This window comes from Notechis scutatus, chromosome 2, assembly GCF_049901735.1.
Source record: "Notechis scutatus isolate UNSWTSFEM ecotype Mainland chromosome 2, rNotScu1.2, whole genome shotgun sequence".
NCBI classification, from domain to species: Eukaryota; Metazoa; Chordata; class Lepidosauria; order Squamata; family Elapidae; genus Notechis; species Notechis scutatus.
This window is the reverse complement of record NC_142010.1, coordinates 59,517,754-59,545,441: the sequence shown is the minus strand read 5'-3', so window position 1 is coordinate 59,545,441 and position 27,688 is coordinate 59,517,754. Positions and strand designations below refer to the sequence as shown.

At 37.1% G+C, this 27,688-nt stretch overlaps 1 protein-coding gene across 3 annotated transcripts in view; it reads right to left on the bottom strand.

Moving 5' to 3' along the window:
• Positions 1-212: 212 nt before the first annotated feature.
• Positions 213-27,688, bottom strand: part of VGLL4 (vestigial like family member 4) — a 99,300-nt gene continuing 71,824 nt past the window's right edge. For all 3 annotated transcript variants that reach the window (XM_087954860.1, XM_087954861.1, XM_026680562.2), the window contains 3 exons: positions 7,980-8,202; positions 4,854-4,977; positions 213-3,089 (listed from right to left, as the gene is read on the bottom strand). In XM_087954860.1, the coding sequence (XP_087810986.1) occupies positions 2,815-3,089; positions 4,854-4,977; positions 7,980-8,202 (622 nt within the window). In that variant the 3' untranslated portion in view covers positions 213-2,814. The remainder of the gene's footprint in view (positions 3,090-4,853; positions 4,978-7,979; positions 8,203-27,688) is intronic.

Here is a 27,688-nt window from a genome sequence, read left to right as displayed (position 1 = left end):
AGAAACACTGAATTCTTGTGTCTATTATCTTCTGAAATTAGTTTAAGTGTAGATCCTTGGTTTAATAATATGTTTAATTCTAACCATCACCAGTGTAACAGATGTTTGCTGTGCACATTATTGAAAGGAACCACTTAAATATCTTACCAAGTGACTTGGCATTGCTAATGCAGGCAAACCTTATTACACTATAAGAAACCACATGCTCAAAGTTGTAAGATGTAAGAGCACTTTATTGTTCATTAAGGCTACTTTTAAGTACAAAAAAAAGATGGCCTGCCAAACCTTTTTTAAAAATTGCCAGGTGAAACAAGGCCACAAAAGAATGATATGTTACAGATTTACAAACATGGAGAACATTGTTCAATCTGGACTGTAGATCCTGTGGCTCTGTGAAAAAAAAACTTCATGTAAGAATGAAGTTAATATTCTTTCTCCTTCTCTTCCCCCTCCCAACCCTTTTGGCTTTTAAACAATAATTCTGTTTTCTGTGGACTATTTTTCTTCTTCCAAATGGTTTTGTGTGTATACTACACATCACACTGAGAAGATAATCCTCAGTGCATTTACTTCAAAGAAAGTTGCACCACAATCAACACAAGTGTATGTCCCAAGTGTTGTATGTTAGGACTGCAGTGATTATTTTACGCCCCATTTACTTATCACAGATAAGTAAATTTAACTTTGTAGTTTTGTGCTTCAAAGAAATGTCAAAAGGGTTCTGTATCCACAAAGTCCATCTGCAGTCATTAGTACTTGTTAGACTGCTCAGTAGCCTGTAGCAACAACACACTAGTGGCTATTAATTGCTAATGCAGTGTTCTTATAGAATAACTGTGTTCCTGCACTTTTACTGTATTACAGACATCTACAACAAAAAAAAGATCAACTTTTTTCTCCAGACAAAAACAAAAGAGAATGATTACAATAAAGGAAAGGGAAAAATTAAATAGCTACATATCATTAACAAATTAATTGTTCCTCAAAAAAATACCTACAAATTTCTCTGTACATTCTTTACGCACAGCGTAATGATGGTCTTAAAGTTACCTATATAAAAAAGTTTTTTTTTCTGCACTTTTCTTACAGGGGTAGGGTACTGAATGCCAAAGACGACTGAGCATTTAACTACCCATTAACACGACCGCAAAATGTGTGAAAGGGGCAATGAAGGGGAAGCTTCTCTTGGCTTTTTCTTGCTTTTAAAAGTAGGCAGCCACACTCTCGTATGGAACAGGACAAAACAGATCCTTTGCTGTTCTTTTTTAACAGTGATTTTTATTTTTACAAAAATATAAATTCTGGCCCCAATGCTATAACATAGCCCAAAGAACATCACGTGCCCTTCAGACTTTTGCCTTATCCTATATGCTTTCAACAGCACCTATCTTTTCAGGTAACCCGCTATTAAATGGACTAGTTGTAACTGCTGGAATGTGTAGGGACTGTGGGTGAGTTGTGGCATTAAAAAAACAACAGCTGAGCCCATTACTACTAAAAGAAATCTGTTCTTTATGCCTGCCTCTATTACCTAGTTAGTGACTATTAATACAGCAAATGAAATAAATGCAAGTATAACACCTTTATAAAAAAAAAGAGGAATGTATGGTGCCTTGGCCTAGGTTTATAAGCAGCCTCAAAAATTAGATTTCTGCAATTAGAGCATACATGGATAAATATATTTCAGTTAAGTAAATTTCAATTGAGCAGGTGATTCTCTACATGAAAATTGTTTCTTTCGTCAGAAATGCCATAGTAGCATCCTGAACCTCATAGTACTCGATATATAAACTGCTTCAGTTGAGGCCTGACCAGAGGCGACTGTCCAAGGTTGCTGGCTGCTACGAAAAGGAATATCAAATACAAGTATCAGAGTACAACTGTACCAGCAGTAAGTTTATCTAGGACTGTTAATGGAAAAGAAAAATACCTAGTTTTCAACGAAGGCTAATATATTTCTTACTGTCTATACATTAATAGATACCAGCTATTTTTCCAAAAAACATGCATCTTTTAAGCACTATTGAACCCTCTTACCTCAGCTCTACTCTAACAAACTGCGGTGTGGAAAAAAATGCCCATGATCTGTTGATTATGCAGTCCAGTTGCAAGCACGAAGCACCTGAAATCTACACCGAGAAGACCTATAACCTGTATGAGACTTCCCCTTCCTAAACAAATGTTGCTTCTTCTTTTCAAGAGGCGGAGAACACCAGACGCTTTTTGCCGAGCAGTTTGCCCTCAGAATAGAAGCATCCTGCCTAAAAAGTTGCTATGCAACCCTAACCTCCTCCAATAGTGCAAATCATACACAACAGTTCTTTTCAAGTATATACATACAACATTACTTCACAAAGGGAGAAGAAAGTAATGGAGACAAAATCCAGACACAATTCTACCCTCAAGAAGCTAATCAAAGCATACAAGCATTTGGGTCAATCCACTGTACAGAATGGCTTTTTACTTCTCCCCCTCCCCCCCGCATTTACTTGCGTCTACGTTTCGTTTTCATAAAGTGGGGGGCAGCAGAGTTGCATCAGAGGTCTCTTTGGTAACTGAGGCAGGAACAAAAAGAGTGCTACATTATTTAAAAAAAAAAACAATTTAAAAAAATCAAATAGTTCCTGCTATCAATTTTAAGGGCATGTGTATTAAAAAAACAAAACAAAAAAGCCCGAACACACACAAACCATGTATTGAATTGTTATCTCCTTTTATATCACCCCTCCCAAACACTTTTCGTTTCGAGTACTGTTCAAGCTCAGCCAAAACAATACCAACTCATGTTTGGATGAAGAAATTGTGGTCCCGTGTTCATGAGACAACCGAAGGTGAATGATTATGATTGACCAGATGGGAGGAAGGAGGAGAAGAGGACTGGCCCCTCCTGGAAGCAGACTCTGGACTATTGGACACACCATCCTTGGCAGCTTTGATCTGAAGCCAGGTATCTCCAAGAGCTTTGGCAAAGTGGTCATCGACTGATCCTGTGATGGATACAGAGTTTGTCACTGGCTCTGGCTCCTTGTAATTCTTGCCAAGGCTTCTGCGGAAGTGTTCTTCTACCACTGGATCGCAGGCAGCAGTAGCTATAGGAGAAATGCAGAAGACTACTAAGAAACAGACAAACTACTGCTTTTCCATATGACTAAAAAAAAATATTCTAACTCCCCTTGCAGCTGTTCTGCTTTTTAAGTACAACTGCAACAAATATGATTTACTTCTTAACATATGTACAATATGCATTAATAACATATATCATTATATAATACCATCAATTGCTGTTTTAATGGAAATGCATTGTCCAGATTTTCTATTATTTGTGTGCTCGGGCCCTTTAAATTAGGCAAGAGAAAAGAAAAAGCATGTATATAATTGTCATTTTAGATTACTATGTGAAAGCCAAAAACAGCTGTCTCCAACCTGAATAACCTCCACTAGTATAGATTTCAACTCCCACAATTCCCTTGTCAGCAGGGCCATTGCTGACAATCTTGGAGGCATACAAATTGGAGAAGGCTGTGAGAACATGCAGATGAACTCCATTTCTGTAGATTGATCTAATGTTGCCAAAATTATTCCCATAAAAAAATCAGAAAACTGAAAATCAGAATATCATGTGAGTTTTAAGAAGGCTCCAAAACAGATCAAAGAGATGTTGATAAAAGTTGTTTAAAATGTGCAATTCTTTCCTTTGTATTTCTTGTTCATTTTATTCTAGCCAAAATAGTAAAAGGCATTTAAATATTGTCTCTTCAGACTATTTTTCTGAAGCCACCTCCACATTATGTTGTCAAATATGCACAAAGTCAAGGGAGGGATTTGATTCAAATCTAAATTAGCTGCATTTAGATCCTACTGAAATTAGTGTGAAAAGTTGTTCACAAAATTAAGTTTGCCATTGCTAAAAAGGGCTGGTTGTTCTACCTCCTCGTGTGCATTTGGCTGGCCACTGGCTGTTACTAAAGGCTAGACTAGATTGGCCCTTGGCATAACCCCAGAGTGGGCTTTTCTTTTGGAAACTGGATTCCAGTTTCTAACTTTATTTCATAAAATATCCAATTTTATATTATATAAACCTTTCAGCTCTTTATTATTATATATAACTTCTTATATTCAGTATTATTGAATTTAACAGATAAGCAGTCTTTAAAAACACACAATATCAAATGAGTAAAAATCCAAATATATGGATTTATACTTTATTGATTTTATTTATATTTTTTGGATTTATAACATGTACAAAGATTATAAATAATCTTCCATTGGACAATCCAGATTTTCTTATATCAATAAATCTTAAAACTTCTGAAGAGTTTAACACTTCTTCTAATAAAAATAGGAAGATCTTAGCGGGAGTCCTCCTTTTGTACATACAGGAAATCCTCGAGTTGCAACCATTTGTTTAGTGCCTGTTCAAAGTTACAAGGACAAAGAAAAAAGTGACTTATGACTATCCTCATGGTCATGTGATCAAAATTCGGATCATATTTATGGCAGTTTCAGTGTTCTGGGGTCACATGGCAAAGCCAATGGGGAAGCCAAATTCACTTAACAACCATGTTAGTAACTTAACAACTGCAGTGATTCACTTAACAGTTGTGGCTAGAAAGTTCATAAAATGGGGCAAAACCTGCTTAATAACTCATTTAGCAATAGAAATTTTGGGCCCAATTGTGTTCGTAAGTCGAGGACTATCTATAATTACATATTTAATTCGACTGCAGTGTACTACTTTCACCCTGCTTAAAAATATTTCTATTTCTGTAATTCATTACATATATTAATAGTTATTTGATGACCACATATAATGGATCTTTGGAAGGAAAATTAGGGAAATGAGAGTTACTTACTGCTAGACGGCCTTCGGTAACTGGTTGGCATAGCAGCCCCACATCCACTGTGCACAACTGGACAATGAGAAAGATTACAGTTTCGATTGCTTGCAGAGGCACAGGTGATTACAGACGGGCGGTTCTGAGGATAAAAGGACATAGAAATCATAGACAGTTCCTCAAAGAGTTGCTTAACATAGCAGTTACAATTTGTCGCCTGAGATATTCCCTCACAAGACTGCCTCAAATAAATGTAGGCACCAATTCCCATCTTAATAGGGAACAGTGAAGGTCACTTGAAATAATCTAAGTATAGGAACTAAGAGAAACTTAGGTGGTTTGGAAGAAGCTCTTGGCTCTTCCAGTCATTAAAATGCTAGCAGAAAAAAAGTACTTGTATCAATCTAGCAATCTGTTTGGTTAATATTCAGATATAACTGCTTTATTGGATTATATCATTTACTTTAGCTATGCATTACTATTTTTTAAAAAATGATAATGATTTCTTAACATATATTCCAGGCATCATGTAATCCATTATATATTATTAAAACTTAAAAACATAGTAATACACCAAATTACATACCACAAAATAATAAACCAGTCAATACTTAAATAGTTAATAACCAAAAGATCTTCAGTGTAATATCCAATATTACATCCAGGGAGGAAATTATATTTAAGTACTACTAAATGATTTTTAAAATATGGCCACAAATACAATAATCATTGTCCAGTAAAAACAGTTCTTGTGATACTGTTCAATGACAGATCTGATTGCCACTCCAAGAAACAATAGTAGGAATTATCAAGCTGTCCCAAAGTCATAAGTGGAAGCCTCTCCCTTCCTCCCTTCCTTGCCTATCATCAATAAACCAATGATGCTGAGGTAATACACTATGCAGAACAATAGCAGATGGAAGGGAACACTGGATTATACTACTTCACACACCAAATGGTAATATAACAGACAAAAAAATGTTCAGGTCATATCCCTGTGAATAAAGTTGCAGGGAAAGTACAAAATACCAAATGCTGCTTAGTAACAATTATAAGACCAAAAGAACACTGATTTAGCTGAGTGAGAAGCTTCTTGAATTGAAGGGAAGAAATATAATTTTGAATTTAATGATAGTTTCTAAGTGGGGAATGGTAACGCTATGATTTTTTTTCCTAAGTCACAAAGGAGCATGTGAGACATGAATTAGAAAGTCCCAACTGTCAGTTGTAACTTCTTAACTTAGTAGTAGTAGTTTTTTTTTTTTTTTTTAATCCACCTGGAAAAAAACAGTGAAAAAATAAAAGGGCAAATCGGGCAAATTAGGTGGAAAGATAAATGAAATGTTCTTAAAAAGGAGAAAAAGTGACATTAATCCACCTATGCTGATTTTTGTCCTTTAAACTAGTACCTTTTCTCTCATCTTTGGTCTGGTGGTAAAAAAAAATGGAGATGATTCTAAGGCTTAAGTTATGAGTCCATTTAAAAATCCTTCAAAGTTACATTTAGTAGCAGCCTTACTAGGAATTTGGGGAATTGCTGATTGGCTCAAACTTTCGTTCAAATACGATGGTCCGGAAGTTCTGAAGTTGACTGCAATTTGAGGAAGGGAGGAAGAGAGAGAGGGGACTTTGGTCTTGGATGACATTCCTTCTTTTCCATGAATCAAGAAATCAATGGACTTCCATCACCTTGTAATGAACTCAAGGTAATATTTTAAAAGGAAAAAAAAAAAAAGCATCTTTTCCCATCTGTCTGATCCAGAAATTTTAATTATGGATTGCTCTTAACTCAAAGGTACTTTTTTCTTCAAAAGGTAACTGTTTTTTTTTTCCTTGAGGAAGAAGAAGAAAACGTTTCACTTCTCATCCAAGCTTCATCAGTTCTGATGGCAGAGGAGTGGGGAAATGGAAGGATAGGTACTGACAATTGAGATTGGATGGTGGGGAAATGGAAGCAGAGGCGGTATTCAGCAGGTTCTGACCAGTTCCGGAGAACCAGTAGCGGAAATTTTGAGTAGTTTGGAGAACCAGCAAATCCCACCTCTGACTGGAGATTTTACAGTCTCCTTCCCCTGCCACGCCCACCAAGCCACACCCACAGAACCGGTAGTAAAGTAATTTTGAATTCCACCACTGGATGGAAGAATAGGATCTGATAGGATGGGGCGGATGGAAAGATTGTATTTCTTTGCAGTCATCTGGCTGTTAGCACTTTCTGACAGCTGTTGAGGATATTTTGGGGGTTTATCTGCGCTCTCAGGATAATCTGAATGAGAGTACAACTGGTTGTGGAATCTTCTTGGAACTGCTGCAGGTATTGCATTGTAAACTGGAGATAGTAGGTGTTTCATTCACCCACCCCACCCCGCGAACACCCGTTGAGGAAAGGGTGTTCAATTCTAACATAGATGGATTCTTTTACCCTGTTTTCAAACCAACAGTCCTCTATACAACTATGACCTGGATGACTGAGAATCTCCAGACTTCTCTTCATTAACAACTGATGGATCAGGAAACCTATTTCTGTATGTATCACTTCAGTCCTCATTAAATATGGCTGCTGCAAAACACTTCAATTACTTAAAAAGGCATGTTAAAAAAAAAAAAACCTTGGCTACAATCCTTCCTTCCCAACTTCAAATCTTCTACAAATATTTTATATAGAATTTGTTTCGACCATTTGATCAAATTTTTGAAAAGTGAGTTAACAATAAAATATTAATCAATACTTCACAACTGTTAAACATTGATTTCTTTTTTGAAGAGTGATTTTTTGAAGGATATTTTGAAACTGGTAGAGCTTCTTTGCTTCCTTGTGAATTTAGACAGCTGAGAAAAGGACCTTTTCCAATGTATAGAAATATCTAGTATACCTAAATAGTGCTTGTTTTAATAGATCGCTCAAATAAATAAATATTTATTTATGTAAGTTTCAAACAACCAGATTTGCAAAATTCCATTCTGTTTCCAGGGTTTGCAAGATTATTAATTGGAAGGAATTAGGAAAATTATGTAGACAATGACTCCGCAAAAACCAACCAACCACAAACAACCCACACAAAAAAAACACAAAGAAATATAAAAATTGTAAAAAAGCTAAATGAAAAATAGTTGCCTAGCTTAAGAAACAAAAATGCCAAGTACCTGCTGCCGTTCCACTGATGTCATTGTAGGAGTCATGCTTACAGACCGAATAACATCCATGCTGTTTTTGGTCAGTGCTAGAGGTTGATCCATAGTTAAGCTTGGGATTGAGGCGTATATATGATTAGCATGAAGGCCCATTGTTGGTGCAACAGCCCGCTCAATGGGACTACGACTCCTTTCTCTATGTTCTTTTCGGTAATCCCCATTTGCAGTCTTCATTCTAAGGGAAAAACAAACCAACACACCAATACTTTAGTGTTTTGCATTTAATTCAAGGAATGCACTCCAAAGACAAGTTTATAGCTGATCTTCGATTTAACATCACTGACTTTAGAGACCATCTGGAGTTAACCCTCTCCCCCCAAAAGCTATTGATGACTTAGTTTCAAAGTTATGGCCTCTACAATGCTCCCATGATCCACTTGAACATCAGGGATGCTGCAGCATGCCTCCCCCCCCCCCCAATCTAGCTTCCCTCCACCATTCCACCCATTATGCCCTGGCAAGCTTTGGGACCTGCTTTCCCTCAGGTCTTGCAGTCTTGCCTCCATAGCAAATGGCACACAGATGACAAGTGTTTTAGGGAACAATTTTTCCTATATTCTTAATCTAACATTTTATCACAGCGCATATGTTATGCCTCCCTACTACAAACAGACATCATTTCTTTATACCCATTAACTGATAATGATCAACATAGATTAATTTTAAACTTCATCTTTGATCCAAGCTATATTTTGTTACAAAGTTAGGAACAGACACTTTCTCTCGATACGATTTAGATGAGGGGACAGAATGGGAGTTCATAAAATTTGCAGATGACACCATTTTAAAAGAAAGGCTCAAGATCCAGAAAGATTTTGACAAACTTGAAGACTGGCCCCGTCCAACAAAATGCAATTCAGGGGTGAGTTTTAAACTTAGGCAACAAAAATCAAATGCACAGCTATAGAATAGGTGGCACGTGGCTCCACAGCAATAGCTATGGGAGAGATCTAGGAGTCTTAGAGGACAGCCAATTAAATATAAGCTAGCAATATGCTGCAGCTGCCAAAAAAACCAATGCAGTCCTGCTTGTTATCAATAGAGGGACAGCATCACAGTCATGTAAAGTGTTAGTACATATTTGGAAGACTGCAGCTAGTATTAAACCAGTTATGGCATAGAGATGTTGCTAACTGAATAAAATTCAAGTACTTTCAATGAGAAGAGATGCTGTACTTATTTCTTCAGATATATTCATTTAGCAGTTCTGCTTATCCTCAGTGAAATATAACTTTTTCAGAGGCATTAATTATACATTGCATTGAAATAAAAATAAAAGCTTTGTTTACAAATTGTTAATGCATTTAACATATGATCTTGGAAATACAGACAATGCTTTAGAAAAGACATGAGTCATGTAAAAACAAACTTTCTAATTTGCTGACTTCAACAAACTAATAGAGGTCAACATTTAATGTGTTGTGTGTGTATGTCTGTGGTACCATCAATTATAATTCTGCCTTCTGTTTTGTAAAATGTGTAAAAAATATTGTGGTCTTCCATGTACTGAAAAAGTCTTCCCTCTCTATTCCAAAATTGAAGTTTTTAGAGACATCTAAATGCAAGAAATAAATTTAAGGGATTTATGATGAGTCACAAGGGATAACTAGTGAACTGCACTGTACTTAAATAAGTTGTGTCTATAACATCTATACATTTGCTGTCTCTCCAGGTGTACAGTACTCAACAAATTGAAGTTAAGACTTATAGATGTGTGTTACAAGATTTGATCCATTTTATTAGCCAGCCCAGTTTTATTTGGGTTGACTCATGAACCATTTGATTTGATTCTGGCAATGAATCCAAATCTTAGTTTCAGATAGACAAGTCCAATGCCTTCCTCTATCACTGAAAACCAAAAATGGCTGTAACATTTTTTTTTTCCTGAGTGACCTGGTTGTTTGACATTTTAGGAGCCTAAGGAGATGAAAGTTGCATTGGCTTTGTGCCAGACATAACTAAACATTACAACACAGAAGCAGCCTTATATGGAATAAATAATCTAGAAGAAACAGTTAAGTATTTGTAAAAATTGAACCATAAAAATGATTTTGAATCTGACTTTGCCTCCATTTTTCACCTATGTGAGTTTTTTGTGACATGTGAGGAGAGGAGGTACTTCATTTGAAAGGTGCATACCTCACAAAGCTAGCCCATGAACAGACTGAATATTGCAAAGTTAGATGAATGAACACAAATTTAACATATCCTTCTGTTATCACGTATACACCCACATTCATAATACGGAGTGGCAGAGGCAGAAGCAAACATCCATTGCTGTAACTTCTCAGATAAAGTAAATTCTGCTCTTGGGACAAAACTAATGTAACAGTGGGACCATGGAAACTATGCAGCCATATTAGTCATCTTCTTCTCAAACATTAGGATTTGACAGTCCTGCTAAAACTCTTATTCTGGCTGAAGCTATTATTGTCAAACCCAAAACTAAACTCTTTCCTACTCTTTGTATATCCCTCTCTAATTTGTCGTCGTCCCCCAATATCCCATATACAAATATTTTCTCTATATGGAGAGGTTAAGGGTATGTATGTATGTATGTATGTATGTATGTATGTATGTATGTATGTATGTATGTCTCCAAAGATTTGACAGCATTTAAATTTTCTATAAGTAAACTCCAATCCATATTTTGATTCTGACATTTCTCCAAATCTGATGAACACAAGTAGGAGGAATAGTCAGCCTATAGTAAAAAGAGGGGTGGGATTCAAAAATTCCAGCAACCGGTTTGCTGGCCAGTTGATGGATGGGCGTGGTCATGTTGGGCATGGCCCACCAGTACTTCTGGTTTGGCCATTTTTCACCTTCCCAAGGGTCCACAGGTTTCCCTCGGGCCTCTGGGAGAGCGAAAACAGCCTCCCACGAGCTCTGGAATCTCCCTGGAAGCCGGAAATAGGTCCGTTTTGCGACTTCCACTTTGGCTGTTTTTTGCCTTTCCATGGGTCCAAAGGCTTCCCTCGGGCCTCTGGGAGAGCGAAAATGGCCAACCCCCCAGCTCTGGGGGCCCTCCAGAAGCTGGAAACAGGCTGGTTTCTGGCTTTCCAGAAGGCCTGTTTTTGCCTCGCCCAGAGCTTCCGCGCAGACCCTGCACTTACCTGCATTGAAAATGGGCCATGTGGCGACTCCTGGGAGGGGAGGGGCAGGCAGGCCAGCCAGTTGATTCAAATACCGGTTTGGCAAACCAGATGCAAATTTAACATCCAGTTCGTCTGAACCGGTCGAATCGCACCCCTGGTAAAGAGTATTAATCTATCAGGGAGACTTTTTGAAAGCGGAGACAACTAGAAATTAATTGTTTGGGGGGGAATCCTGTCTCCTATCTTTTAATGAAAATGTTATATTTAGTTAAATATGTCCCAGTAAAATTTAAGCATGCATACTTACAAGCGCAATGTGTATTATTTGTTATACAAAAACATTTTACTGGCACATATTGGTAATTGGCAGGCAGTAACAGAATGCTGGAGTAGAAAATTAGAAATAGCTTTAACCCAAGAGATACTACTTTAATTTTAAGAGATCTTTTTCCTTTCTTTTGCTCTCTGCCTTAAGAGACTTGACAGCTTGACTCTCACTAAGACACTCTTAATTAACAAGTTATATTGTTCCAAAGGAGTCTTATCCATTAACTTTTTTCTTTGCATGCTTCTGAAAAGGCCGAGGTAAATGCAATATATTGTTGAAAGAAACAAATTGCCTCCTTTATCATCTTAAAATAATAAAGCTAAAAAAAACTTTTACAAACTAAATGCATGTGTGTGCGTATCAACATAATGTCTATCTATGAGACATTTTTATATCTATTTTTGGATACATGTGTTTGCCATTTTATCTCAGTTTACTTGCTCTTTGAATTTAATATACATTTCCTGATTTTAGTCTCTCTAAACCAGGTAGGAGCTGTAACACAACTGAATGAATATCATCATCATCATCATCAATCCAGTTATGTCATTAACTTGATCCTTTGAATTAGATCATAAAGCAGTACATAGCAAATCTTTGTGTTTGAATGAAGACAGCTTCTCTTCACTTTGACACAGCTTAAATATTTTATTTCTCCTATATTGAAGACATAAAATTATTTATTTTCATTGTTCTCTGCAGTGAATCTTATCCAGGCCCCACATCTTTCCCAAGCATCATGTGTTAAAATGGACATACCAAAACCACACCCATCTGGACTGTAAGATCTGTACGTCAGGAGTTTTTCTTCTTTTTAATTGAAAGCAATATTTTGAGCCCATGCACTCAACAGTCCAAATGTTAGTTATAACACAGTATTCCTTAAACAATTCTTCTTTTAGAGAGCTCTTAATTGTCATGTTTCTGTTTACTGGAACAGAGCAATGGTAATTCACACCCATCCTGGAGAAATAACAAGTGTGCCAACTGTTCAAGGAAAAATGGAAAAAAAGAGCAAGAAACCCCCCCACCCCCACCCCCACACACAAGGGGACAGTTTCCTTATGCTCTTTTCTAGTGCACAGCTCCTTTAGAAACAGCCAAAGGCGCTGCTTAAAAAACAAAACAAAAACTTAACATCCTGCAATGTCTTTTTATAGAACTTATATTCAGGTTGGTCTGATTTTAAAATATACATCTCATAAAAAGTTAACTGAGGCAATGGCAATAAGTGTAGTTGAAAAACAGATGCATGAAAGTTTATTTCCTTATCCTCCAGGTTCCTACATCACCATTACCTAATCCATTTGGATTTTTTTTTCTCCTGCTCACCAATTTATAATTCTTGTTCAACAGCTAATATTGTGAAAAATCTGAAAGGGTAGTAATTTTTATTCTCTTCCTCAAATGACCAAAAAGATTTTGTGTGTGTGTGTGTGTGTGTGTGTGTGTGTGTGTGTGTATGTGTGTTGTCTTTCATTTTATTAAAAACCTGAATTTCACATTTGACCAAACAGGACCAATAGAATTTTAAATAAAATGCTTTGGTGGACAAGATTTCTCCATGGTGTGTTATTTTTACATTTCCTCTAAAGGTGATCTTATTCCTTAATAAGCACTTAATTTTTTTATGTTCAAATCTCAAGCAATGGTCAATTACATGGTATTTCCAGAAGTCAAGTGCTGAGGTTTCCAACTTTCTGAATAATATTTAACTGCTTTTCTATTTATCTTTTTATAATCTGTAAGCCACCCAGAGTCGCCTTATTGGGAGATCTGCAGTAAATAAATTTAATTAAATAAATAACATACCTGAGCTTCCAAAAAACTGGATGACCACTATATGGCAACACAGGTACAGAAAGCTATCTCTGATGTTATTTAGAGTACATCCAAATTTGTATTACCCCAAACGGATCAGTCTAATATAACCCTGAACATTGTTTATACATATACTTGTTATGAAAAATCCACCTAGTTAATAATCCTGTAGCATCTGAAGCAGTAATTTAAAAAAACTCCAGCAGTTGAACTCCAGCATCCTTACACTGTGAATAATCCATTCCCCAAAAAAACCCTATCAGAGCAAAGGTAAAACTGAAAAGCTTTGAATAGTGTTGTTATTTTGTATAATATACCCAACGTATAGACCAGTGTTTTCTTCAAATAGTGGAAAAAGAACCAAAAGCAGGTGTATTGAAAAATCTCCAAATAACTGTGATTGATTCTTCATTATTTTAGTCACCATACATCCTATGAATAAAAAAAATGGCTTAAGTTACACCTAGTTGTAGGAATGTCTGCAAAAGGGCATACTATAGAGGTCAGAGTGGTGTAACCAATGCTGTTGGCACATTTACAAGGGTAAAGTTTGTAGCACAATACTACAACGGATCATCATCCTGACAAAAGAAGTGAAAATCTATGGATAATGCTTATTTGTTTTTTATTTTGTGTGGTTTTGTATCCCAATACCGGTTGTGCTGCCAAATTACAGACATTACTACTTTGAGATAAAAATGCTATCTATCAAGCAATTCAGTTACAAAAGCTTACTAGAAGTCAATAGCCATTTTTACAGTACTGAACAAAAATTACCTTTTCCTTATCTTACTCCTTAATTTTCATTCATGTGCCTTGAATAGTCATTGGAGATATGCATGGTTCAGCAGTTGAATCATTTTGTAGAGCAATCAGCAAGGTTTAAATAAATTAAAATTTGTAGCATGCAACTACTGAAAGCTCTTTATTTCTAAGATATCATTAAACTATACCTACCTGCTTTCTGCTGAAAGCAGGTAGTGTTATATATACTCAATATTTTTACAAGCTACATATTTAAAGGCATACAGATACATTTAAAGTACTCCTAGAGAAGGCTATTGAAGGATAATCATAATTATTTCATTCTTGTCCATGGATTATTCCAAAGTGACACAACCAAAAATATTTTTGTCAGCCAAGGAACTCTCCCTTTTATATGGATATTCTAACCATGAAGTAAAAAAGAGATATTGACCTAGATAAATCGTACCATACTTAAATGTCAAATTTCAGGCATTATTACACCATAACAAAGAGAGACATAATACATCTGAAGCTCTAACTTGGTAGGCGTAATTTAATAGCAAATTGAAGAAAAAGCACTTTCCAGGACATTCATAAACAGTATCTTTTCTTTCATGGTCTAAAGCTGTCAACATTCTACAAGATGTGGGATGCTATCAACATATCTTTCTGTCACCAGTGAATACATCTGAACCACATATCAGTTTAGGGTTTAAGATGGTTAGATTCTTATAAGCACTATATGATTCATTTTTATTAAGGCAGTAGAATAACTATCCAGTAATAAACCTAGAAAATAACATTTCAAAAATCTTTCCAATCAGTTAAATAGATTCATTCTCTGCAGCTCAGTTATCTTGAGAAATTGTTTCAAACTGTTCAAAATTTTTTTGTTCCATGCTAGACATTAAGGAGGCCATTTAACGTACAACATCCCTGAAATGCTAACGAATTATTCTCAAATCCCTCCCTCCATTTTTTTCCATGATGTTTTAAGCACAAATTGAGAATTGTTCTATGCCATATTGTGACTACAATTTTTGTTGAAGCAAGTTCATTGTATCATCATCAAGAAATAAGAATTTACCAGTGCTCTATTACTGCCTTCCCTTAATCAAATACTAATCTGCCCCCCTTAAACTCAGAACCATATACATCTTGGAATTACATCTTTATCCCAATGATGATATGTATTTAGGCAATATTCTCAAAGATACAAATGACTAATTTATGACTTCCTAGAGGCCTAGATCCTTCAGAACTCTGATATGAGATCTGCCATGAGTATCTAACACATCAATTTTCTACTTTCTGAAGGAACCTGATTGGCAAAAAGAAAATGGTTATGATATTCCACAGAACACTTTTATTACATATTGGGTTAGTAGCACCTATTTGTGAGGCCGGTGTAGTTTTTCCATACTTAAGTACAAAAATGTGCAATGAGAGTCACCCATATATTTGAATCATTCAACTTAAGAAGCATCTGTTGCAATAAAGGTGCCCTTCTCAATTTGCCCATTCAACCACCATCAATAGTATATAACACATCCAAGGGAAGTAACAAAACAGATTGTAGTTGTTGATTGCAATTGCTGCAGAAGACAAATCCTTTCTACTACAACATTAAAAAAAAAAAAGATATTTTTGGAACCTGTGCTGATCATAACAAACAGAAGTTAGATAAACAAAAAGGAGCATACTGTGATATTATGAAAGATATACACAAGGAGAGAAGGGCAAGGATCACAGATGTGAAAAAGAAAGGTTTTAAACATAAGCCAAAGGGTCTTGAGGGAACAAAAGACAGCCTCTGGCATACAAAATAAACATCATGTGTATTTGGGAGGGGAAGATCTGGATTCAACTGCACTTAATCACATAGACACCCGCTGAGGCCCTTTTCCTCCAAGCTGTAAGCAGCAGCCCAGGGTATGAATTTATGTTGTTGTGCCATCTGAATGCACAGCAATGGTTTCTACCAAATGGATCAAGCCAGAAAGGGAAACCCATTATTTATTTTAAAGTCAATTCTAACTGTCCTTTCTTGTTGTGTTTTGGTACAAAAATCCAAATGTAAAACAAATGGTTAGTTTGTAACCCTACTTGCAGAGTATAAATAGGCCTTAAGGATATCCATCCAAGTGTAGGCACTGTGGGCCCTATATTGCATCTTGTAGTTACAGAATTCTGAGAATGAATCAGCGTCTAGCACAGTTTTTCCTCAACCATAGCAACTCTATGATGTGTGGTCTTCATCTCCCAGAATAGTCTAGCCAGCATGGTAGAATCGAAGTTGTAGTCCACACATCCTAAAGATGCTGAGGTTGAGAAATTGTTCTAGGGATGTCAGTAGAAGGAAGCAGGGTCCCTAATACTACGTACAGTAAATAGAAAGAAAGAATGGGCACTATGTAAACAGGGAACTCTAGAAAATCTATGGAGAATATTTATAGCTCAGGGTTGAAATGTGGAGTCCTTGGTGGTCTATGAGCTTGCTTATTTTCTTGCAGAAGTTTCATTACCCTAACTAGGTAACATCATCAGTGTTAGTAAGGACAAGGCAAGGCACCAGAATATAAACCGACAGCAAACAGCATTCCTTACTAGCACTGATAATGTAACCTAGTTAGACTAACGGAACATCTGCAAGAAAACAAGCAAGCTCAGAGAGTACCAAGGACCCCTCTAGAAAATCTTCTTGTATTTTTCAACTTTGTTAAATTTAGAAGGCCACCCAACTCTATGGAGACTCTGGGTGGCATACATTAAAACAGAAAGAAGCAATAAAAAGAAATTCGTATCCTGAATAAGAAACATTCAAACAAACATTTTATAAGAGCCACATCATCCACATTAACCCAAGGGCTCTGGAAAAAGCCTTTTAAAGAGCCTCAAGGTGGGTCACATGCATCGGAGGAGGGGAATCCTATTTCTGAGGGCAAACAGGGAGAAAGATTGCTTCTGTCCAATCAGATGACAATGTTTGATGGGTGGGACTCAGAGTATGCTCACTTTTGTTTTTTTACACGTGCAATTCTGAAGAATTTGTGAAAGAACTCATAAGTTCCATAAAAACCTTAAAAGTGATAGCATGCCTAAGATATGCCTTTTCCCAGGTTGTAATCAGTCGCACACACACGTGTGTGTGACGATTATATATATATATATATATATATATATATATATATATATATATATATATATATATATATATATATATATATGAGAGAGAGAGAGAGAAAGTCAGCTATTGCTGAACTAATAAAAATGGTAAATGAAATTCAATCCTGTATTTGGAACACAACAATGGAACTATACAGCTGCAATACTTGACTCTGTACAGCATTAGCAGCTATGTAATCTTTGTAAATATAAAATAATTACATTTTTCCCTAAACAAATTAGGATATTCATGTTTTATTTGAGGTCAGCCAACAAGGAAGAAACACTGAAGAGAAGCAGTTTTTCTAACATGGTGTTGTTAATTTATTTCACTCTGAAGCAGCAATAAAAAAAGTTCTTCAAAATCCCACAGAGGGAAGTGGTCAAATACAGAAAATAATAAATTTCACTCATATTTGAAAAAAAAATTTTCGCACATCATTCAGTTACATGTTTTCAGTTGGGGAATTGTGGGAGTCGAAGTCCACACTTCTGAAAGTTGCCAAGCGTGAGAAGCAGTGCAGTGGCAGAAGAAAAGGGCTACTCTCCGTACCTCAAATTTGTATGACCTCTTGACGACACTGCATTTGCTTCTCCATTATTTAAATGGCTTTGTACAAGTTCTTCCGAAGTCTGGTTTTGATTATTCTCAACCTAGCCCATAGACTGAAGTGTCAAAAATAAACTTCTTTTCCTAGTACTGATCTCATGTTGCAGACTTGTATTTTCTTATTCTCTTTACATTCGACAATCCGGAGGGGCCTTATCGGGGGCTTTAAAGTCCCTTTATGGAGAATTAGTAAAGCCCACAGCTGCCTACCCACACCATCCAAGTTACTTCCTCCACCCAGATAAGATCCCCACCCACATGGAACATCAGATGTACAGTCATGTTTGAAGTGTGGTTTGGGGGAGGCAGTGTGATGGCCCAGGAGAGCTGTATGTATTGCAGGGCCAAGCCGTGTATTCCAAATGGGGAAAACATTTGTAGCCATGCTGAAACCATCAGAGGGATGAACTTTTGGGCAGGACAAGTAGTATGTGAATCTGTTCAAAAGACCACACAGCTTCTCACACCCTAGCCTGAAAAATGCAGAATTAACATGGTCACATGGCAATAGCAACACTGCCTTGCCAGCTGAGCCAATCAGAAAAAAAAACAAAAAACAATAACTTTGTGTATTTTAAATCAGGGAGGAAAAAACTTTGCTGCCCCAAAGTTGCTCTCAGGTTTTTCCTTTCAGGGGCAGAGGAAGGTAAACTAAAGGTGCTTGGAAATATGAAGCTGGTATATATTTGGGAAGAAAAGCAGGACTGCCTCCCCTATGCTCCTCCCTCCCCCCCCCTCTCATATTAGTAAGCTACTGATCCACTCTTACACTTCTTTGTACAATACTTAAAGAGTTTAAATGAATTGCAGCTGAAAATATGGCACTGCCATCTGGTTTTAAACAGCAAGATCTAGTTTGAAAAACAAAGAGTGTGGGGGTGAGAGAGACGGGACGACAAGCCCCTCCCTTTCTTTTTTGTACTAACCTCACTTTAATCATTGCCAAAGAGCATGAAGACAGCCCTACGTCCTCCCACAAAAAAGCCTTGGGCCTCACAAACTTGGCAAGGTCTCTCCCGCACAAACAGCTCAGCAGGCAAGAAGGCCCTGTCAGAATAAGAGCCCCTGCCTTTCTCCCTCTGGAAAGCTGCACACAAGCGGGCGGGCAAGCCGGGGAGGATGGGCACTGTCCTTTTGTAGTGGCCGCTCTTCCTTCCTTTTATTTTCCGCAGCAAGGATGGCTGAAGGGACTCTCCCTCTAAGGCAGTCAGGCGGGGCTCTCTCTTTCCCGGGGGGGAAAAAAAGAAAACTCTGTACTCCCTCTTGCCATGGAGACTGATTAGTTAGTGCTTAAAAGATGATGAATAGGGAAAGGAGAGAGAGAGAGAGAGAGAGAGAGAGAGAGAGAGAGAGAGAGAGAGAGAGAGAGAGAGAGGGAGAGAGAGAAAGGGGAGAAGGAGAGGAGAGAGAGAGAGAGAGCCAGAGGCGGGCATGCTTCCAGTCCCCGAGACCAGCCAGAGATAGGGAGATTTTACTGTAATTCACATGGCAGAGAGAGAAAAATGGCAATTTGGCCCTCTGCCTAGAGTGGCCATGTGACTTTTTCTTCCCTTTATTTTCAATTGCCCTGAAAGGTTTATTCACCGTTTTTTTAAAGGCTCACATTCACTGCAACTGCGCACATTTTAACAGGCAACAAAATGTACTACTACCTTTGGACAATACAAAATACCATTCATAAGCTGGCCTGTCTGATCCTTTGTGAATACAGTAACTTGGCACTGTATTGTCAGCACATATTCAGCAAAAAGGCCTGTGACATCTTTTGTATTCCTTTCACAGAAAAAAGCTAGCACAACCACAGTTCCAGATATGTTCCGAATTCATATATAATTTCAATTCAAATGCCAACTTAAACACCATATCCATTCTCCAACTGAAAATCACAGTGGCATCTTTTTTAAGGAGGGAGGGAAGGAAGGAAGGAAGGAAGGAAGGAAGGAAGGAAGGAAGGAAGGAAGACAGACGATATTGTACTTTCAGAAAAGGAAGCAATGCCATACATTGTTAGAGTATATTTGCAAATTCAAGGCACTATTTCTTCCTCTTGAAAAGGCTAATATAAACAGCAAAACATATCAAAAATAATATTATTAAAGTAATTTGAAAAAAATGTGATGAGTATTCATCTTAGGCATTATATCCCCTAGATCTAATCCTTGATTGGGAGGCAAATACTGTATATTGGATAAACCTTAAATATCAGGAAGGGTACAGAAATCTCAGGTCATAATTTGGACTTTTGCAGTCCAACTATGGCAGCCCTAATTTTGCTGAGGACATATATCTTCCAGCATGATTTAATGTAATACAGCACTAATAAAAATAACAAGTTAAAGACACTGTTGGCTCAGCTATTAACTCCAAGAAGAGCTCATGCACACAGTTGCAATCTATATTAAGTAGGATCTATTTGCACGTACGTTACCAAAATGGTTACTACCAAATAGTCCTCCCTGGGCTTCACTGCAAAATAAATTTATTGTACATAAGGGAACAATCACTTACACCCCTTTTTTAAAACCAGAACAGCACTGTAATCTTCATCTTATAGCCACAATTGGCACCAGAACTTCCATTACTAAGCACAGCTGGGTGAGTCATCACATGACCAGACCCCTTTTATTACTTTTCTTGCTACAGCCACTAAGCACATAACATGGTCGTTAAGTGAATCGAGTTTCCCCCATTGACGTTGTTTGTCAGAAGCAGTTGCAAATGGCAATCCTGCGACCCCAGGAAGCTGCAACCATTGCAAACCCATGTCAGTTGCTAGGCATTTAAATTGCAATTCCATGACCTTGGGGATGCTACAATGGTGGCAAGTGTCAGGACCATCCACAAATCATTCTTCAGTCCTGTTTTAAATTTAAACAGTTGCTGAATGAATGGTTGTAAGTCGAGGACTACCTGTATAGTTGTGGGAATTTCTGTAAAAATAAGAAAATGGCATAAACCTATAGTAAATCAATACAAACTAACCTAGGGAAGACGTGAAGCTATAAGCTTAATAGACAACACTGTATAGGTAGCACCTAGTTCAGCATTATGTCTATTCCCCTGGATTGTTTTTATACGATTTCTAGAAGAATATTTAATTTCGTTGTAAGTGTCCTCAGAGAATAATCAGTCTGAATAGCATTTGTTAGAATAACTATTCTGATCTGATGCCCATTTTTCAAAGTTTGCATTTATCTGTTTATATCAAACCTGTTGTATTCTTGCAAAATCTTAAGGAAAGAACCAATTTGGTCTATTGGTTGAGGCACCAGGCTAGAAACCAGGAGCCTGTGAGTTCTCGTACACCTTAGGCATGAAAGCTGGGTGATTTGGGGCTGATCACTCTCCCCCGCTCAGCACAACTCACCTCACAGAGTTGCTGTTGATTTGGGGAAAACAGGAGGAGGAAGGAGAATTATATATGTTCGCCACCTTGAGTTACTTTATTTTATTACTTTATAAGGTGGGCTAAAACTAATAAAATCTAATAAACTAAACAATCTCAACGGGATTGAAAGGTCCTATCCAGTCATTTGTACCGACAGAAGAAGGTAAATATATTTCACACATTGTACATATCCCTGAAAAGATAGGAACTCCAGCAGAGTAGAAATAATAATGGTAATAGAAAAGAGAAATGGCAAGGCAAAGCATTACAGGAGTATATAAAAAAGAAATTAGCAGGCAAAGCATATAACAAGAAGACCTGGCAAGGGCTAAGTGCAGGAAAGTTGACAAAAATGACAGAGGCGCTAATTCTGGATGTACAAAAACCAAGCCTTAAGAACAAATGCCTACAAAACAGTGGTGGGATTCAAAATTTTTTACTACCAGTTCTGTGGGTGTGGCAGGGGAAGGATACTGTAAACTCTCCAGTCAGAGGTGGCATTTGTCGTTTCTCTAAACTACTCAAAATTTCCTCTACCGGTTCTCCAGAACTGGTCAGTACCTACTGAATATCACCTCTGCTACAAAGCCAGAAATGAGAAAGCGGCAACAGACAGCAAGTGTCGCCTTTGCAAAGAAATTGAAGAAACAGCAGGATACCTAGTTAGCAACCATCACAGTGCAGGTCTGCAAGAAACATAATTTGCCTGTAAGCAAGAACTGGTGAGACCATAAAATAAAGGAAGTCACAGAAAATGAAGAACTAAAGTGTTCTGGGACTTTAGAATTTAAACACTCAAGCGCCTGCCATATAACTCCCCAAACTTAACAACAGTTGATAACAAAGGTAAAAAAAAAAAGTATGAATAGTGGATGTGACAATATGAGCCACGATGGCACAGTAGTGGTTAGAGTGCAGTATTGCAGGCTACTTCTCCTGATTGTCAACTGCCTGCAATTTGGCAGTTCAAATCTCACCAGGCTCAAGGCTGACTCAGCCTTCCATCCTTCCGAGGTCGGTAAAATGAGGACCCAGATTGTTGGGGGCAATATGCTGACTCTATAAACTGCTTAGAGAGGGCTGTAAAGCACTGTAAAGCTGTATATAGGTATAAGTGCTATTGCTATTGCTATCTGGAGACAGCAGAATAGAAGAGAAAGAACTGGAGAAATACACAAAATACATAGACCTGCAAACAGAAGTAGAACAACTATATCAAAAGAAAGCACCAACGACACCAACAGTAATAGCACCATGGATGCAATTCCAAAACTTCTGGAGTATCACTTGAACATAATCGGCATTGACAAAATCACAATCAGTCAATTGCAAAAGGCAGTTGTAATTGGAGGAGCTTACAACCTGTGATGTAACATCTTTAACACCAGCAACCAGTAACATCTGCCTATCCCAGGGTCCTTGAGAAGAACTCGATACGTGGATAAAATGCCAACTCCAGTCTAAACATTTGTCTGTGCAATAATTTTATAAGTTGCCTGATTCCCAGTAAGTCTGCTGCCATTAGATAAAAGACCAGAAATTAAATGTCAAGATCACACAATAAAGAACAATTTATAAAAGCACATCATCTTTCAATTTAAAAAGAATTAAATGTAGCAGAAAAGAAGAAAGTATCAGGGACACAAAATCACAGGTAACAAGTTCATAAAAGGCAAATATGGAAATAAAATCATCTCCAAAAAAATGAAGTACTATGAATCCTTTTCAAAATCTACTGTTTCTGTGATATCAAACTGAACATTAAGATTTAAAATGCAGGTAGTCCTCAACTTACAACAGTTCATTCAATGACTGTTCAGAGTTAACAATGGCATTGAAAAAAAGTGTGTTTTTCACACTTATGACTTGCATAACCTTCATGGTCAAATTGACCATGATCAAAATTCAGACACTTAGCAAATTGACTCATAAATAGGATGATTGCAGTATCCAGGAGTCATGTGAACCCTTTTGCAAATTTCTGATAAGCAAAGTCAATGGGGAAGCCAAATTCACTTAACAAATGTGTTACTGATGTAATAACTGCAGTGATTCACTCAACAATTGCGCCAAGAAAGGCCGTAAAATGAGTGTCTCAATTAGCAACAGAAATTTTGGGCCACTGTGGTCATAAGTCGAGGACTACCTGTACACATCTCTGTTCAGCTGAATTTCCCAAATCCATCTTAATAATTAGATTCCCCCTCTATGTTTTAGTATATATACAGACTTATAAAGAAAAAAATACTACTTCAGATCAAACTCAGCAACTAATCCTTTCCGAGAGAGATCCATTTAGTTTGCTTGGTCACAGTATGGAAATGATTTAGTTTCTTCCAGGATGGCTTTTTTCAAGTTTCAAATCTATCTTGCAGCTCTGAGATTTCCTCCTGGCTTCCCATCCAAGTATTAATCATATCCACCAAACCTGCTTCGCTTTCAAGGCCAACAAAGGTACAGATATAATTGCCTCTGAATTTTAATTTCAGATGGACTTATGAAAGGATAGAACTGCTAATATTGATCAGAAAATCAATATCAGCGGTGCTGAACCCAACTATTGTAATAAAGAATCGAAACTACTTGGAGAAATTTGTAGCACTATGAAAAGCACCCTTGTCTTGAATATATCAATAACTGGCAGTTTTAAAAAGAATCAAATGGTAGCATTTTTTGTGTGAGAATCATGTAGCAGGTTATAATATTATAAAAGAAAATCAAATCATTTGTAGTCTGGGAAGAAACCTTACTCAACTAAAAGCAAATGTACAAATTTATTCCAGATACTGATTTTTATAGCCATTGTCTATAGCAACCGTGTCCATAACATTCTAACTCTCACAAGGACAACTCTCTGGTAAATGGTACACCTGTCAAACTGCAGGAAACATCTGGGAAATAGCTGAACAAAAGTAACAAATTTAAACCTTTTCCTCCAGTCACAAAATCTAAACTGTATTTTTAAAAGAAATTACTTAGCTAAGGCCGTGTACCTATAGGACAGGGGTGGGAAATTAATTTTCCCAAGGGGTCACTTGAGAAACTGGGACTGTTGTGTAGGGCCGAACCAACAGAGCCAACACGTTACTGTGAAGGTGCATAGGAACAAATGCACATATGTAAATTGGAAAAAAAAATAGCAGACAACTTCAAAATCAAAGCAATGCAGTTGTATTGTGTGCATTTACATTTGATTTTTAATTTCCAATTAACTTCATGTGGGCCAGACAGGGACAGCCAGAGGCCCAGATGTGGCCCCCAGGGCTGTAAAATGCCCAGGTCTCACATAGGATCATAAGCACCGGATCCACTAAAATAAAAGGAGCACGTAAACATGTATGAACTCAACTGGGTTTAGTCTTGTTTGCTTAGTTCTATGGGATGGGAGATTGCTTAGATATAGTTTATAGAAGAACAGCATTCAGTCAGAAAAAAAAATGCTTGTGTACACAAAATTTTATATTTGAAGCTGACTAAAAAAGAATAATAATTTTGTCACTATTCTGATAACATTAAGTATTGTGTTATTTAACATAAGGATACTTCATGAAGGAAATAATAAAGTGTCTGAAATGCCATGTCTAGCTTCATGCACTGCCAACATAAATTATTTTATAATTAAGAAGAATGGATATCACGGATTCTCATATCGAAATTCTTCTGTGGGTCTTTTGCTTCCTCTGCTGATTTCTCTGGTCCCAGAGCTTTGAAGTCTCTCCAAAGCTGCACCACTGGGCAAAAAGAGACACCTTTCTTTTTGTAGATATTTCCTTTGTGAAGGAGCTGGGTCCTTAGGAAGACAAAAATACTCTTTCTCCTAATTAGATATTCTCATTAAAGCAGTGATCCCCAACCTTTTTTACGCCGCGGCCCGGTACCGGCATCAGCTGGGCGCCGCCATCTTTTTTTGATGAAAAAGTGCTTCCGGTGACCTCACCGGAAGCACCTTTTCATCAAAAAATATGGCGGCGCAGCGCTTCTGGTGAGCTTTTCCGGGCAGAAATGGCTTTCACCCAGAAAAGCTCATCGAAGCATAGCCGCCATCTTTTTGATGAAAGCGTGCTTCCGTGAGCTTTCTACCCGAAAAGCTCACCGGAAGCACTTTTTCATCAAAAAAAGATGGCGGCGCCCAGCAAGCCAGCGGCCCGGTAGGAGTTGTTCCACGGACCGGGTGGTTGGGGACCCCTGCATTAAAGGATCTATGGATGGGGAATCTCCACATATTGATGAATTATGAATCTCAACATCTGGAAGACGTTCTGGAAGTCAAAAGAACAGGCAATACAAATATTTTCACTTATGTCACAAACAGTTGGCTTGAGGCCTCAATTAGGGGAGTATCATCATGGAGGTGGTTAATGATTCAACAGAAGATCCCACTTATATAAGGAAACAAATAACACCCCCACACACACACCTCATTTTCATGGTTTTATGTTAATTTCCACTTTAAGATCATTAAGACAAATTGTTGCCATTGTTTTTTATATATTGATTGTAGTAAGTTTATGTAATTGGGATCTATGTCTTTGTTGAGCAATGCCTTAATTATTGCTTGCTGGAATACTGAGTCAAATGCCTTTTGGTAATCAATGAAAGCCATGCAGAGAGGCATGGTTACTTGTGCCTTTCAATGACTTGCTGAACAACCTGGATGTGATCCATGGTTTTATTGCTTTTAATAACGTAAGCTGCCCAGAGTCACCTTATAGTGAGATGGGTGACAAATAAATTGAATAAAATAAAGTAAAATAAAATAAAATAATCCCAAGACTGATGGCATTGGCATTAGTAATCCTGCATATACTTTTATAACTACACTCAAAAGTTCAGAAAGTTCTTTCCTATGACTTCTGTCAGTAGCTGCCCGTGGCAAGAAAAGTTAGAGAGATGCACCTAGATGTAATCTCTTTCCTCTTCTTTTCCATCTATTCTGCATTCCAGGAGTGATTGCCCTAAGAATATTAAATTGAGGTTTATGGCTAAGCCAAGATTTTTCTTCCAAATCCATCAACATTTCACTTCTACTCTTAGTTGAAGACATTTTTTAAAATGTTGTATGCATCTATCTCCATCTGTTTAAAACATCTGCCTTCTCTTTAAACAGTATGGGGTCCACAGAAGACCCACAATGAGTAAACAGCAAGTTTGGCTGTCATTTAAATTAAGTTCTTCTCATATCACAGTTCCAGTAGAAAATCTGTAATTGGTGAAATATTATTCCACTGAGCAGCTCCAGTATTTGTGAGCTTTTTTGCTTTTTTTACATGCTTGATCAAGGAGATTCAGATTTCCCTGGCAGAATATAATCCCTAGTTGAGACAGTTATTACATCCATGCTGTTCCACTTCCCTTCTGTTGCCTAAGAAGCAGACTTTGAGGGTTATTTGTAACTTGATTTCCGTTGACTCATTAAAAGTATATGTGAAAGGAAATTCAGGAAATCTGTCCTTCCTGCACAACAATATATATTTTCATTAGCAATTAAGCTTATGAAGAAATGATGAGGAAAGTCAAGACTACAAAATTAATATTAAAGCCAACTCTATTGTCTAATCTTTCCATTCTTGAAAAGAAGTCCCTTTTTTGTATTCTTTTTCAAGAGGTGAAATTGCACAAGGGAAGAATTTTATATATAATATCTAAATGAAAAACTTCCTAGGCCTTTGAAACTTCACTGGCTGAAGTACTGACTTTCAGGCAGATGAAGTCATGCAAAACAGATGCTGGTGTCCCAGGTAAAGTTGCATCAACTGAATTTCTGCCTGTCATCCATTTGAGGAGACATCTTGGCCCTCTGCTCCTAGAAGGAAATTAGTAGTCCTTTTGTTGATGAAACAGAAGATTGGAGTAGGGTAAAAGGCATAGTAGCAACACCAGACACAACAGTTTTAAGTTTAAAGAAAAGAAATAAAATGAAGGAAGCCATTTTCAGACACAGCCAGCTATATTAATGGTGATAAAAGAAGTTTGGGTGGGAACTGGTCAAATCTATCTTCAAAGAAACAGTTTTCAAATACAGGGTTACAGAAACTTTGCACTGTCCGCTCACCCATCAGACCACAAAGAACGATACATATGCTGTGTCATGGCAGAGACAACACAATTTTTCAATATTTGGGGGGAAATGAAAAACTGATTTGTAGATGTTTAAAAGCAGTTTCAAAGAAAATTGCATATATATAATATATAAAGAAAAACTGTTTAAAGAAAACTTCCTTGTCAAAATAAATAAATAAGAGAGTGTGTGCATGCGTATTGTGTGTGTGTGTGTGTGTGTGTGTGTGTGTATTCTGCACTATATTTTTATTTTTTTAGTTTGTATTCACTTTTATCTGTTTAACTATATTTAATATATTATTATATTTAAGAATTCTAATTAAGTAAAAATAAAAAGAACACATATGTGATGCCCTAAATTCTTTCTAACCTTATTATGGATTATTACAGAGAACATGAACAACATAGTTATGCATTTACTGATTTAAATACCATGGATAGTAA